General features: G+C 41.7%; 1 protein-coding gene across 1 annotated transcript; it reads right to left on the bottom strand.

The window, feature by feature from the left end:
- Positions 1 to 5548: 5548 nt before the first annotated feature.
- On the bottom strand, positions 5549 to 15018 carry LOC138331094 (vitamin K epoxide reductase complex subunit 1-like protein 1). Its single transcript, XM_069278552.1, has 3 exons — positions 14813 to 15018; positions 12616 to 12725; positions 5549 to 11489 (listed from the first exon to the last, which is right to left on the bottom strand). The coding sequence occupies exons 1-3, from the start codon at positions 14989 to 14991 to the stop codon at positions 11263 to 11265; spliced, it is 516 nt and encodes a 171-aa protein (XP_069134653.1). The 5' UTR covers positions 14992 to 15018; the 3' UTR covers positions 5549 to 11262.

The following is a 15018-nucleotide window of genomic DNA, read 5'->3' as shown; positions in this document are numbered from 1 at the left end:
ATAGTTTGACCATGTTTTATTGTGTGAATAATAGTCAGACATGGGCTGTTTGACTTACGAAATAAATCCTAGTTATCCATGACATGTAATAGACATCAAAACAACAGTATATCCTTTTGAGAAATATCTAAGGTCAACATATAAGTTACATCGAAATACGTTTCGCTAAACGGAACATTTGCTTAGTAATAAGTAAATAAACCCATGAAGACAGAAATAGGAAATACTTCTGACGATTGGTGTAGGAAATATAAGTCATATTGACCTTATTTTGCTTGATGACACAACATATTGTATAGTTCCATATATGACCCTAAAATTAACATTTTGTGATATATAGGCAAAACAAGTTTTTTTTAGATGTATGTCAAATGTCAATATACATGTCAGTTTGACCGAACTTTGGTACACCAACTTACATGGGATACGTTTTATTCAACTATGACGTCGCTAAAGCGGCTTCTGATACATGATAGAGCCGAGAGAAGGACAGCTTTCGTTTAACATTTTTAACTCTTCGTACTCTCAGTACTTTGATATTGGGTAAAAAATAAAGGGGGTAGACGTACAAAAGTGCCAAAAAGTCGGCATAATCAGTGATTCATCGGCACAATATTTTCATGAGTCAAGAAATGATATTTTTGATTGCTAAAATTTTAGGGTACTCGGGGTTTGTCATTGTTATCTAAGGAAATAATTAAAAACTAATGAAATAAAATTGCTCTGTTTTCATGAAAAATTAAGAGCAAAACTGGAAAATGCAAGAAAACCCCAACAGATCTGTTGAAGTATTGTATATCGTTAAAAAGATAATACGAAATGCTATGTTATTACACCAAAATAATTTATCTTTGGGTTTTGTATGCCTAAATATAATACATTAAAAGCGCACAAGTAGGAATCGGACGTAAAACTTACAAAAGGTGGAGCTGTAGTCGCATGATTAATCTATTCATGGAATAAGTACTATTCCGATACGTATTATGTGCCAATTGATGTATTCGCACCAAAAAAACAAAAATCGATCGTGGGCGGCCATGCAACACCTCCTTTCTAAAGGATAACAAACAAATAAAACCAAATTCTGTATGTGTTTTCATAAACTGTATTAAATGTTTTTAAAATTTGTCATAAAATAATAACATAAATGTTAAACTTTAGTGAGCTGATAACAAGTAATACATTGTACTATTTCTGTTGCCTATTTTTGAGCTCTTCATGAGCTACCAACAGTTACATTCACACGGCTACGTCATTTAAAGATGCTCCACCGCTGACAAATGGAATTTTTTCACTATCAAAAACAGGAGCAGATGATTTAGTATTTTTCTTCAGTTACAAAAGTTACTTACTTTACACCATTACTTCCAATGAAAAGTCTGAGCTTCTAATTTTACTTTAAGTTAAAAATATGAAAAATAATTAATTGCATCCCGAAAAAAATTCCGTGTCGCTATATATATATATATTCTATATATGGCAAGAAGTACTGATTGAGCATGCACCAAAGGCGAAACAAATTATTTTCTATTATTTTTTGTGTTATTTAGACACATATATACACGCTCAAACACCAATTATTGTTGAACTGATGAATATCACTTATGCTTTGTCGGCGGTGGAGCATCTTTAAATGACATTCAACAAAGCAAGGGAGTTTATTCCACTTTGTTCGGTGGGATAATGTAAATAAATAAAAAGACAAACAGTACATCAATTAAAATAACATTAGAGCAGTATTGTGTATGATAGTCGTGATGGATTTCAGTGTTTTAACTTCCTTACAGCATCTGTAGTATCATTATCATCTAAAGATGTCTCCACCGCTGACGAATGATACATGTATTTTCTCTCTAACATGTAGATATGTGCTATCATCAGATGTGATACTACAGACTCTCTTACTATCTGAGTTTGTAAAGTTCTACTATATATAATAACCTTTATTAAAACATTACAAAAGAAAGAACAAAAAAATAAGTCTAAAAAGGAAGTACATGCAAACAAATTAAAAAATATTATCCACGGTCCCAAATTAAATACTAAAAAAACTAAGTTAAAAATATGTACAGGTAGCATGTGATAAAGAGCTCGAGATTGATAAAAAAAATATTTCACCTACAAACTGGGGTGGGGAGGACAGCTATTCACAACAATATGGGGTTTTAACTCCAATCTCAAATCAATGGGCTTTTTAATTACGCTTCCTGATTATGAATAAACTATGGCAACAGTAATATAGGAATATTTTACATTCATAAACAAGCCATAATAACTGGGCTTTACTGATGGTTCTCACTGAGGCCCATAGTGATAGTTCTCACTGAGGCCCATAGTGATAGTTCTCACTGAGGCCCATAGTGATAGTTCTCACTGAGGCCCATAGTGATAGTTCTCACTGAGGCCCATAGTGATAGTTCTCACTGAGGCCCATAGTGATAGTTCTCACTGAGGCCCATAGTGATAGTTCTCACTGAGGCCCATAGTGATAGTTCTCACTGAGGCCCATAGTGATAGTTCTCACTGAGGCCCATAGTGATAGTTCTCACTGAGGCCCACAGTGATAGTTCTCACTGAGGCCCATAGTGATAGTTCTCACTGAGGCCCATACTGATAGTTCTCACTGAGGCCCACACTGATAGTTCTCACTGAGGCCCATAGTGATAGTTCTCACTGAGGCCCATAGTGATAGTTCTCACTGAGGCCCATAGTGATAGTTCTCACTGAGGCCCATAGTGATAGTTCTCACTGAGGCCCATAGTGATAGTTCTCACCGAGGCCCACAGTGATAGTTCTCACTGAGGCCCATAGTGATAGTTCTCACCGAGGCCCATAGTGATAGTTCTCACTGAGGCCCATAGTGATAGTTCTCACTGAGGCCCACACTGATAGTTCTCACTGAGGCCCATAGTGATAGTTCTCATTGAGGCCCACACTGATAGTTCTCACTGAGGCCCATTGTGATAGTTCTCACTGAGGCCCATAGTGATAGTTCTCACTGAGGCCCACACTGATAGTTCTCACTGAGGCCCATTGTGATAGTTCTCACTGAGGCCCATAGTGATAGTTCTCACTGAGGCCCATAGTGATAGTTCTCACTGAGGCCCATAGTGATAGTTCTCACTGAGGCCCATAGTGATAGTTCTCACCGAGGCCCACAGTGACAGTTCTCACCAAGGCCCACACTGATATTTCTCACTGAGGCCCACACTGATAGTTCTCACCAAGGCCCACACTGATATTTCTCACCAAGGCCCACACTGATATTTCTCACTGAGGCCCACACTGATATTTCTCACTGAGGCCCACACTGACAGTTCTCACTGAGGACCATACTGATAGTTCTCACCAAGACCCACACTGATATTTCTCACTGAGGCCCACACTGATAGTTCTCACTGAGGACCATACTGATAGTTCTCACCAAGGCCCACACTGATATTTCTCACTGAGGCCACTAGTGATAGTTCTCACTGAGGCCCATAGTGATAGTTCTCACTGAGGCCCACACTGATGGTTCTCACTGAGGCCACTAGTGATAGTTCTCACTGAGGCCCATAATGATAGTTCTCACTGAGGCCCATAGTGACAGTTCTCACCGAGGCCCACAGTGATATTTCTCACTGAGGCCCACACTGATATTTCTCACTGAGGCCCACACTGATAGTTCTCACCAAGGCCCACACTGATATTTCTCACTGAGGCCCACACTGATATTTCTCACTGAGGCCCACACTGATAGTTCTCACTGAGGACCATACTGATAGTTCTCACCAAGACCCACACTGATATTTCTCACTGAGGCCCACACTGATAGTTCTCACTGAGGACCATACTGATAGTTCTCACCAAGGCCCACACTGATATTTCTCACTGAGGCCCACACTGATATTTCTCACTGAGGCCCACACTGATAGTTCTCACTGAGGACCATACTGATAGTTCTCACCAAGACCCACACTGATATTTCTCACTGAGGCCCACACTGATATTTCTCACTGAGGCCCACACTGATAGTTCTCACTGAGGACCATACTGATAGTTCTCACCAAGACCCACACTGATATTTCTCACTGAAGCCCACACTGACAGTTCTCACTGAGGCCCATAGTGATAGTTCTCACCGAGGCCCACAGTGACAGTTCTCACTGAGGCCCACACTGATATTTCTCACTGAGGCCCACACTGATATTTCTCACCGAGGCCCATACTGATGGTTCTCACTGAGGCCCACACTGACAGTTCTCACTGAGGCCCACACTGACAGTTCTCACTGAGGCCCACACTGATGGTTCTCACCGAGGCCCACACTGATAGTTCTCACTGAGGCCCACACTGACAGTTCTCACTGAGGCCCACACTGACAGTTCTCACTGAGGCCCACTCTGATGGTTCTCACTGAGGCCCACACTGATGGTTCTCACTGAGGCCCACACTGATAGTTCTCACTGAGGCCCACACTGACAGTTCTCACTGAGACCCACACTGACAGTTCTCACTGAGGCCTACACTGACAGTTCTCACTGAGGCCCACACTGATGGTTCTCACTGAGGCCCTCACTGATAGTTCTCAATGAGGCCCACACTGATAGTTCTCACTGAGGCCCACACTGATGGTTCTCACTGAAGCCCACACTGATGGTTCTCACTGAGGCCCACACTGATAGTTCTCACTGAGGCCCACACTGATGGTTCTCACTGAGGCCCACACTGATGGTTCTCACTGAGGCCCACACTGACAGTTCTCACTGAGGCCCACACTGATGGTTCTCACTGAGACCCACACTGACAGTTCTCACTGAGACCCACACTGATGGTTCTCACTGAGGCCCACACTGATAGTTCTCACTGAGGCCCACACTGATGGTTCTCACTGAGACCCACACTGATGGTTCTCACTGAGGCCCACACTGATGGTTCTCACTGAGGCCCACATTGATGGTTCTCACTGAGGCCCACACTGACAGTTCTCACTGAGACCCACACTGATGGTTCTCACTGAGGCCCACACTGATAGTTCTCACTGAGGCCCACACTGATGGTTCTCACTGAGACCCACACTGATGGTTCTCACTGAGGCCCACACTGATGGTTCTCACTGAGGCCCACATTGATGGTTCTCACTGAGGCCCACACTGACAGTTTTCTTTGAGGCCCACACTAACTATTCTCACTGAGATCCACACTGACAGTTCTCACTGAGGTCAACACTGATAGTTCTCACTGAGCCCACACTGATGGTTTTCACTGAGGCCCACACTGACAGTTCTCACTGAGGCCCACACTGATGGTTCTCACTGAGACCCACACTGACAGTTCTCACTGAGACCCACACTGATAGTTCTCACTGAGGCCCACACTGACAGTTCTCGCTGAGGTCAACACTGACAGTTCTCACAGAGGCCCACACTGATGGTTCTCACTGAGGCCCACACTGATGGTTCTCACTGAGGCCCACACTGATGGTTCTCACTGAGGCCAACACTGACAGTTCTCACTGAGGCCCACACTGACAGTTCTCACTGAGGCCCACACTGACAGTTCTCACTGAGGCCCACACTGACAGTTCTCACTGAGGCCCACACTGACAGTTCTCACTGAGGTCCACACTGATATTTCTCACTGAGGCCCACACTGATAGTTCTCACTGAGGACCATACTGATAGTTCTCACCAAGGCCCACACTGATATTTCTCACTGAGGCCACTAGTGATAGTTCTCACTGAGGCCCATAGTGATAGTTCTCACTGAGGCCCACACTGATGGTTCTCACTGAGGCCACTAGTGATAGTTCTCACTGAGGCCCATAATGATAGTTCTCACTGAGGCCCATAGTGATAGTTCTCACCGAGGCCCACAGTTATATTTCTCACTGAGGCCCACATTGATATTTCTCACTGAGGCCCACACTGATAGTTCTCACCAAGGCCCACACTTATAGTTCTCACCAAGACCCACACTGATATTTCTCACTGAGGCCCACACTGATAGTTCTCACTGAGGACCATACTGATAGTTCTCACCAAGACCCACACTGATATTTCTCACTGAGGCCCACACTGATAGTTCTCACTGAGGACCATACTGATAGTTCTCACCAAGGCCCACACTGATATTTCTCACTGAGGCCCGCACTGATATTTCTCACTGAGGCCCACACTGATAGTTCTCACTGAGGACCATACCGATAGTTCTCACCAAGACCCACACTGATATTTCTCACTGAGGCCCACACTGATAGTTCTCACTGAGGACCATACTGATAGTTCTCACCAAGACCCACACTGATATTTCTCACTGAAGCCCACACTGACAGTTCTCACTGAGGCCCATAGTGATAGTTCTCACCGAGGCCCACAGTGACAGTTCTCACTGAGGCCCACACTGATAGTTCTCACTGAGGCCCACACTGATAGTTCTCACTGAGGCCCACACTGATATTTCTCACCGAGGCCCACACTGATGGTTCTCACTGAGGCCCACACTGACAGTTCTCACTGAGGCCCACACTGACAGTTCTCACTGAGGCCCACACTGATGGTTCTCACCGAGGCCCACACTGATAGTTCTCACTGAGGCCCACACTGACAGTTCTCACTGAGGCCCACACTGACAGTTCTCACTGAGGCCCACACTGATAGTTCTCACTGAGCCCACACTGATGGTTTTCACTGAGGCCCACACTGACAGTTCTCACTGAGACCCACACTGATAGTTCTCACTGAGGCCCACACTGACACTTCTCGCTGAGGTCAACACTGACAGTTCTCACAGAGGCCCACACTGATGGTTCTCACTGAGGCCCACACTGATGGTTCTCACTGAGGTCCACACTGACAGTTTTCTTTGAGGCCCACACTGACAGTTCTCACTGAGGCCCACACTGACAGTTCTCACTGAGGTCCACACTGATAGTTCTCACTGAGGCCCACACTGATGGTTTTCACTGTGGCCCACACTGACAGTTCTCACTGAGGCCCACACTGATGGTTCTCACTGAGACCCACACTGATAGTTCTCACTGAGGCCCACACTGACAGTTCTCGCTGAGGTCAATACTGACAGTTCTCACTGAGGCCCACACTGATAGTTCTCACTGAGGCCCACACTGATGGTTCTCACTGAGGCCCACACTGACAGTTCTCACTGAGGCCCACACTGATAGTTCTCACTGAGCCCACACTGATGGTTTTCACTGAGGCCCACACTGACAGTTCTCACTGAGGCCCACACTGATGGTTCTCACTGAGACCCACACTGACAGTTCTCACTGAGACCCACACTGATAGTTCTCACTGAGGCCCACACTGACACTTCTCTCTGAGGTCAACACTGACAGTTCTCACAGAGGCCCACACTGATGGTTCTCACTGAGGCCCACACTGATGGTTCTCACTGAGGTCCACACTGACAGTTTTCTTTGAGGCCCACACTGACAGTTCTCACTGAGGCCCACACTGACAGTTCTCACTGAGGTCCACACTGATAGTTCTCACTGAGGCCCACACTGATGGTTTTCACTGTGGCCAACACTGACAGTTCTCACTGAGGCCCACACTGATGGTTCTCACTGAGGCCCACACTGATGGTTCTCACTGAGGCCCACACTGACAGTTCTCACTGAGGCCCACACTGACAGTTCTCACTGAGGCCCACACTGACAGTTCTCACTGAGGCCCACACTGATGGTTCTCACTGAGGCCCACACTGACAGTTCTCACTGAGGCCCACACTGACAGTTCTCACTGAGGCCCACACTGATGGTTCTCACTGAGGCCCACACTGATAGTTCTCACTGAGGCCCACACTGATAGTTCTCACTGAGCCCACACTGATGGTTTTCACTGAGGCCCACACTGACAGTTCTCACTGAGGCCCACACTGATGGTTCTCACTGAGACCCACACTGACAGTTCTCACTGAGACCCACACTGATAGTTCTCACTGAGGCCCACACTGACACTTCTCGCTGAGGTCAACACTGACAGTTCTCACAGAGGCCCACACTGATGGTTCTCACTGAGGCCCACACTGATGGTTCTCACTGAGGTCCACACTGACAGTTTTCTTTGAGGCCCACACTGACAGTTCTCACTGAGGCCCACACTGACAGTTCTCACTGAGGTCCACACTGATAGTTCTCACTGAGGCCCACACTGATGGTTTTCACTGTGGCCCACACTGACAGTTCTCACTGAGGCCCACACTGATGGTTCTCACTGAGACCCACACTGACAGTTCTCACTGAGACCCACACTGATAGTTCTCACTGAGGCCCACACTGACAGTTCTCGCTGAGGTCAATACTGACAGTTCTCACTGAGGCCCACACTGATAGTTCTCACTGAGGCCCACACTGATGGTTCTCACTGAGGCCCATACTGACAGTTCTCACTGAGGCCAACACTGATGGATTTCACTGAGGCCCACACTGACAGTTCTCACTGAGGCCCACACTGATAGTTCTCACTGAGGCCCACACTGATAGTTCTCACTGAGGCCCATACTGATGGTTCTCACTGATCGTTCTCACTGAGGCCCACACTGACAGTTCTCAATGAGGCCCACACTGATAGTTTTCACTGAGGCCCACACAGATGGTTCTCACTGAGGCCCACACTGACAGTTCTCACTGAGGCCCACACTGATGGTTCTCACTGAGGCCCACACTGATGATTCTCACTGAGACCCACATTGATGGTTCTCACTGAGACCCACATTGATGGTTCTCACTGAGGCCCACACTGACAGTTCTCACTGAGGCCCACACTGATGGTTCTCACTGAGGCCCACACTGACAGTTCTCACTGAGGCCCACACTGATGGTTCTCACTGAGGCCTATACTGATGATTCTCACTGAGGCCCATACTGACAGTTCTCACTGAGGCCCACACTGATGGTTCTCACTGAGGCCCACACTGACAGTTCTCACTGAGGCCCACACTGATGGTTCTAACTGAGGCCCACACTGATGATTCTCACTGAGACCCACACTGATGGTTCTCACTGTGGCCCACACTGATGGTTCTCACTGTGGCCCACACTGACAGTTCTCACTGAGGCCCACACTGATGGTTCTCACTGAGGCCCACACTGACAGTTCTCACTGAGGCCCACACTGATAGTTCTCACCAAGGCCCACACTGATGGTTTTCACTGAGGCCCACACTGACAATTCTCACTGAGGCCCACAGTGATAGTTCTCAGAGAAGACCCTTAAAAATAAAAAAAGGAAAAGGTGAAGAAAAAAAGTTTTGGGATTCTGTTTATATTCTAGAAAATAAAACAGCACGGCCATATCTTTTTTTCTATTTGTAATATTGATAAAGTGAAACTGGTGATTGTTCTTCCTTTAAAATACACACAAGAACAAAAGGCCCAGAAGGCCTGTATTGCTCTCTTCTGACTGATAACTTTGACTATCAAATCAATGATGAACATGATAGGACACACCTTTGATAACCTTGAAGAAGAACCCAAAAGAAATTTGAATGGATGATGGACAGATATGGAAGGATGACTGACTCTGTGTTCACAGCCCTTTTGGCAAGGTGAGCTAAAATATTTCAATAACTGCAATTTAAGGAACCAAGTTTATAACCTCTTAAATTCATAAAAAAACTAAGTGACAATCAGTATTGTTTCTACCCTGGAACTGTAAAGCAACTTTACTGTGCAATTTATTTTCGCATCTTTTGCAATCAAAGGTAAATTCACAAAAGATTATCTCATCAAGTTAATAGCTTCAACAATTCTTGCACCATGAAATTCAAAGATATTTTCATTCAATTTAAAATCATGAAACTTATCTCTGCGAAAATGTTCTGAAATGGAAATAGCAAAATAAGAAGCTGCGAAAGAAAGTTAGTATACAGTAAATGTAAAATGTAATAGTCGATATACGACGATGGACAAAAATCCAATAGAATAGTCACAGGAGACTAAATTTCGTCCGTCTTGGTACACTCCAAAGAGCCACACACATGAACACCAAATTACACTCACCCAACTAATTATAGATTGTACATGTTATATAACTACTATAGATATATATTATTTCACGTGTCACTACCATTTTTTTATCTAATTAAGACACTCAGATAATTAAAATGTTTGTTGTACATGTACATGTAACTACCAGACAGCTGTTGTTTCACTTGTAACTACTAGACAGCTATTGTTTCACTTGTAACTACCATAGGTATATTATTTCACTTGTAACAACAAGACAGCTGTTGTTTGCTGTTGTTTCACATGTAACTACTGTACCAGACAGCTGTTGTTTCATATGTAACTACAAGACAGCTGTTGTTTCACATGTAACTACCAGACAGCTGTTGTTTCACATGTAACTACCAGACAGCTGTTGTTTCACTTGTAACTACCAGAAATAATTTATCTAATTAAGACACACTTAGATAATTAAAGATATGTCGTTCATGTAACTACCAGACAGCTGTTGTTTCACATGTAACTACAAGACAGCTGTTGTTTCACTTGTAACTACCAGAAATAATTTATCTAATTAAGACACACTTAGATAATTAAAAATAAGTCGTTCATGTAACTACCAGACAGCTGTTGTTTCACATGTAACTACAAGACAGCTGTTGTTTTACTTGTAACTACCAGAAATAATTTATCTAATTAAGACACACTTAGATGATTAAAAATATGTTGTTCATGTAACTACCAGACAGCTGTTGTTTCACATGTAACTACCAGACAGCTGTTGTTTCACTTGTAACTACCAGAAATAATTTATCTAATTAAGACACACTTAGATAATTAAAAATATGTCGTTCATGTAACTACCAGACAGCTGTTGTTTCACATGTAACTACCAGACAGCTGTTGTTTCACTTGTAACTACCAGAAATAATTTATCTAATTAAGACACACTTAGATAATTAAAAATATGTCGTTCATGTAACTACCAGATAGCTGTTGTTTCACACGTAACTACCAGACAGCTGTTGTTTCACATGTAACTACCAGACAGCTGTTGTTTCACTTGTAACTACCAGAAATAATTTATCTAATTAAGACACACTTAGATAATTAAAAATATGTCGTTCATGTAACTACCAGACAGCTGTTGTTTCACTTGTAACTACCAGACAGCTGTTGTTTTACTTGTAACTACCAGAAATAATTTATCTAATTAAGACACACTTAGATAATTAAAAATATGTCGTTCATGTAACTACCAGACAGCTGTTGTTTCACTTGTAACTACCAGACAGCTGTTGTTTTACTTGTTAACCTTGTTTGTGCTTTTTCTTTGTTTTCTGTATTGACTGGCTTCTCCTCCACTTGATGAGAGCACATCCCAATATGAAGGCATTCACAAGATAAGTTGATACACACACCACACAAAAATCCTCAAGTACAAAGTACAGAATATAGGCAAGATACACAGAACCACAGTTGGCAAGCACAGCTGTAAAAACTTGTACATTCGTCAACATGGGAAGGACACTTGAGGCTGAAATATCAACAAAGCAGCTTTAGACTTAGAAAATCATCTGTCTAGAGAAGGTATTAGATATACAAAACAAACAAAGTAGAGAAACTGAAAAAAGTATGAAATATGTTAAATAAGGCTTTGTAAGAAGCAATTATTATAAAGATTATTTTTATCCAATTCTCAGACTTTGGTAGTAAATTCCTCAGTATTATTTATCATCTTGCATTGCCTATCATGTTTGTATGTCTGTTTGAAATATAATTAGGATTAAGCAATTCTTCTTCACAAGATTGGTTCCGTGTAAGAAATAATTGTACATAACACTCTAAATTAGATTTGATTCAAGAAACTTCACCAAAATGTAGATTTAAGATCAAATTATCAAAATCCTCCCAAAAAACATTAGAGCCTGGCAAAATTCTTCATCTATCTTTGTCCATGTGATCTACCTGATGCAAAGTGTAATTTGGTCCAAGTTTCATTTCAAATTGGATGTGACTAACATTGCCAAAAGTGGACTCAACGCAAATGTTGATGCCTCCCTCAGAAAAACAAGTCCTGATTGCATTACTTGATTCTTATCCAAGAGAAAATATGACCGTGAATCTGGCCAGGATCAAACAGGATATTTTTCAGGGACCCCAACCATATTCCGCTGAGATATGACCGGGATCCCAGGAAAAAATTCTGGTGAGATCCTTAGGGAAACATTCAAATGGATCATATCATTTGCAACATTATATCAATCTTGAATAATTTTGCTTTCTCAAAGAACAAAACAGATATTTGTATACAGCACTATTTCAAGCAAACAGTTAATACTTTTCATTAGAGAAAACTTGAGATGTGTAACAATAATCAATTATCAATAATATTTTTATCAGCTCCTGCCATTCCTTGACCTTCAAACGTAATTGAGATACACTATAGCTTTATTCTTGCAATAATTACGTTAACTTTTTACACACAATTTTTTTTAATTTTAATTCAATTAAACTTTAATATACCTGCGGTATATCTACTAATTATTGTCCCGCAATTGGATCCCTATGTGATTTCCAGTCATATTATTTTTCTTGGGTATACTAATTACTTACGTCATATAACCTGAATGTATACTGTGACAGTTATTATCTGTACTTACCACATACAACCTGAATGACATAGAAGAGCACACCAAACACACTGTTAGGCTGGTTCAGAACACTATCAGTTCCTGTTATATACTGAACAAGTCCAAAGCCTCTACCAAACCTGCCAACAAAAAAATAGTAATATCAGTATCAATGGCCTCGTGATAATCTGATGGGCTGTAACACTCATCTAATCCGTAAAATTGGCAATTCCATTTTTTTATGGTGCAACATGGTGGCTTCACCCTTCGCTTCAAAATTTAAACACATTCTCTTCAACTAAATACATGTTTACCGTTTCATAACTGTAAAAATATACTTGTTATTTTTTTGTGTGAAATTAACTTAAGTCCTTTAATATCTCAAATTAAATTAAATGCATTTTTTAAAAACAATTTTCTTCTCCTACGCTAGTTTGAAAGTTGACGATGCGGTGAAAGTCAAACATAACAATTCAAGCATTTTCTCAACTGTGATTACAAACAAAGGGAGGGGTTTGTACCTAATCAATCCTCAATCTACAATCAATTTATCGGAATTACTTTAAGTGATTTTCTCGGCGAAAAATGCCGAGGTGATTAAGGAGATTGCATGCGCTTTAAATGTTGGATGGATGATACAACTATGATATCGATGTCGTATTTACTATTAATGTAGGCCTGCTTCCATACTAGGAATGTCTAAAATTATTGTTGATTTATGAATTATTCAGTAATCAGTACATATTCTGCAGGTTCTTTATACATTATATTTGCAGATTCCGCAAAGAAATATGTATATAAATATGTAGATGAAAAGTGTCAGCAGGATTGCTTAGAAATTACTGTAAGTAGTTTTAGATAACTACACATAGACAAAAACAACCCTAATTAATGCACTGACCAGAAAGATATATATACTCCATATGTGTTGTCAAGCACACTGCTCTTTGTCAGCAGTGATGTTACGAAACGTCAAAGATTACGGCACAGATTCCCACGCTTTTTTTATGACATGGCATGTTGCCAAATTTTCCGTCTTTGAAACAAGATCGAAGGGAAATTGAACTATTCCAGTTGGACTGTTTTGAATTAATTCTTTCTAACTATAGTCTAGATATCCTATGAAGCGGGATTGGACTGGGTCGATCATCGGGGATCAGGTAGCTCAGTCGGTAGAGCACTCGGCTAGTGCTCGGAGGGTCCCGGGTCCGAATCCCGGTCTGGCCGCTACATTTTCTCCTCTCCTGTTACACCTACATGCATCTCAATGATATACAGGTTGGGGACCATCCCGTATATGCAGGATAGTCCTGCATTTGAGTAATAGTCCTGTATTTGAGGGATAAATTTGTTACTCAAATGCAGGATTATGTGAAATGAAAATGGATAAAGTTGTTTTAAAAATTTGTATCAAAAAAGGGCGTCATCATTTTCAGATACCCATATAACTAATTGAAAACTTATGTATTTGTTTATGAACTATTGAATTCTATTATCTCACTTTGTAATAAAGTGACAATTTAGGTGCTCTCCATAGACTACAATGTATAGCCATCAGGGAAATTTAGTGCAAATGTCATGGTTGATTGACTTTTACCTGTGTTCTATTTTTAGCCCCATAGTAAGCAATAGAGGTGATTTTGTTTGTGACTTTTACAAACATTTAGATGATGAAATTTGTTTCCATTTGAGTAATAATGTGGAAAGTTGTATTAGTGATGATGCCATATAAAAATTATGATGCCCTTTTTTGATGACAATGTTTAAATCAACTTTATCACTTTTCATTTCATAGAATCCTGCATTTGCGTAACAAAATTATCCCTCAAATACAGGACTATTACTCAAATGCAGGACTATCCTGCATATACGGGATGGTCCCCAACCTGATATATAGTTAATCTCGTAGAAAAAAAATGTAGACACATCAAGATCTGAGATTATACTCCTGTATTTACATGCAGCTGCGTTCTTCCAAGGATTACGGAGGTATGCATGTGTCCGGTGTCAATCGAGGATAAATCTATATCGCCTGCTGTATGTTACATGTACAACAAAAATACTGGAGCGATATGTTTGTAATTCTGAAGTTTTAACATATGTATAATCACAATCAAACAATCCAAACTTGGTAGATAACTTAGTATTCTTCTTATAAAATCTTACTACCGCCGTACCACGGAATACGTTATACGGGGTGCGGCATACAAAACACAGTGTTACCTACCTAGATGTGAAAACCTTAGAACAGCTGACAGTCTCACTGAAATCACACATGGCCTTGAATGACTTGTCTTTTTCTGCAGATGTCTCAACATAGTAGGCGTAAAATGACAACAAAATACCCACGAAACTCAAGATATACGTGGAAAACGTTAAAAATCTCGATTTTGGTCGTACACCCATGTTTTCGAACTTTTTTTGACTGCCGGC

Source organism: Argopecten irradians, chromosome 9 (assembly GCF_041381155.1).
Source record: "Argopecten irradians isolate NY chromosome 9, Ai_NY, whole genome shotgun sequence".
NCBI lineage: Eukaryota > Metazoa > Mollusca > Bivalvia > Pectinida > Pectinidae > Argopecten > Argopecten irradians.
Note: the sequence above shows the minus strand (reverse complement) of the source record. Positions and strands in the feature narration are given on the sequence as shown.

Coding starts and splice junctions, on each gene's coding strand:
- LOC138331094 (XM_069278552.1), bottom strand. CDS start 14,991: ATGGGTGTACGACCAAAATCGAGATTTTTAACGTTTTCCACGTATATC. Junction 12,726..14,812: donor TCTAAGGTTTTCACATCTAG/GTAGGTAACACT, acceptor TTTTGTTGGCAG/GTTTGGTAGAGGCTTTGGAC. Junction 11,490..12,615: donor TGTCATTCAGGTTGTATGTG/GTAAGTACAGAT, acceptor TTGATATTTCAG/CCTCAAGTGTCCTTCCCATG.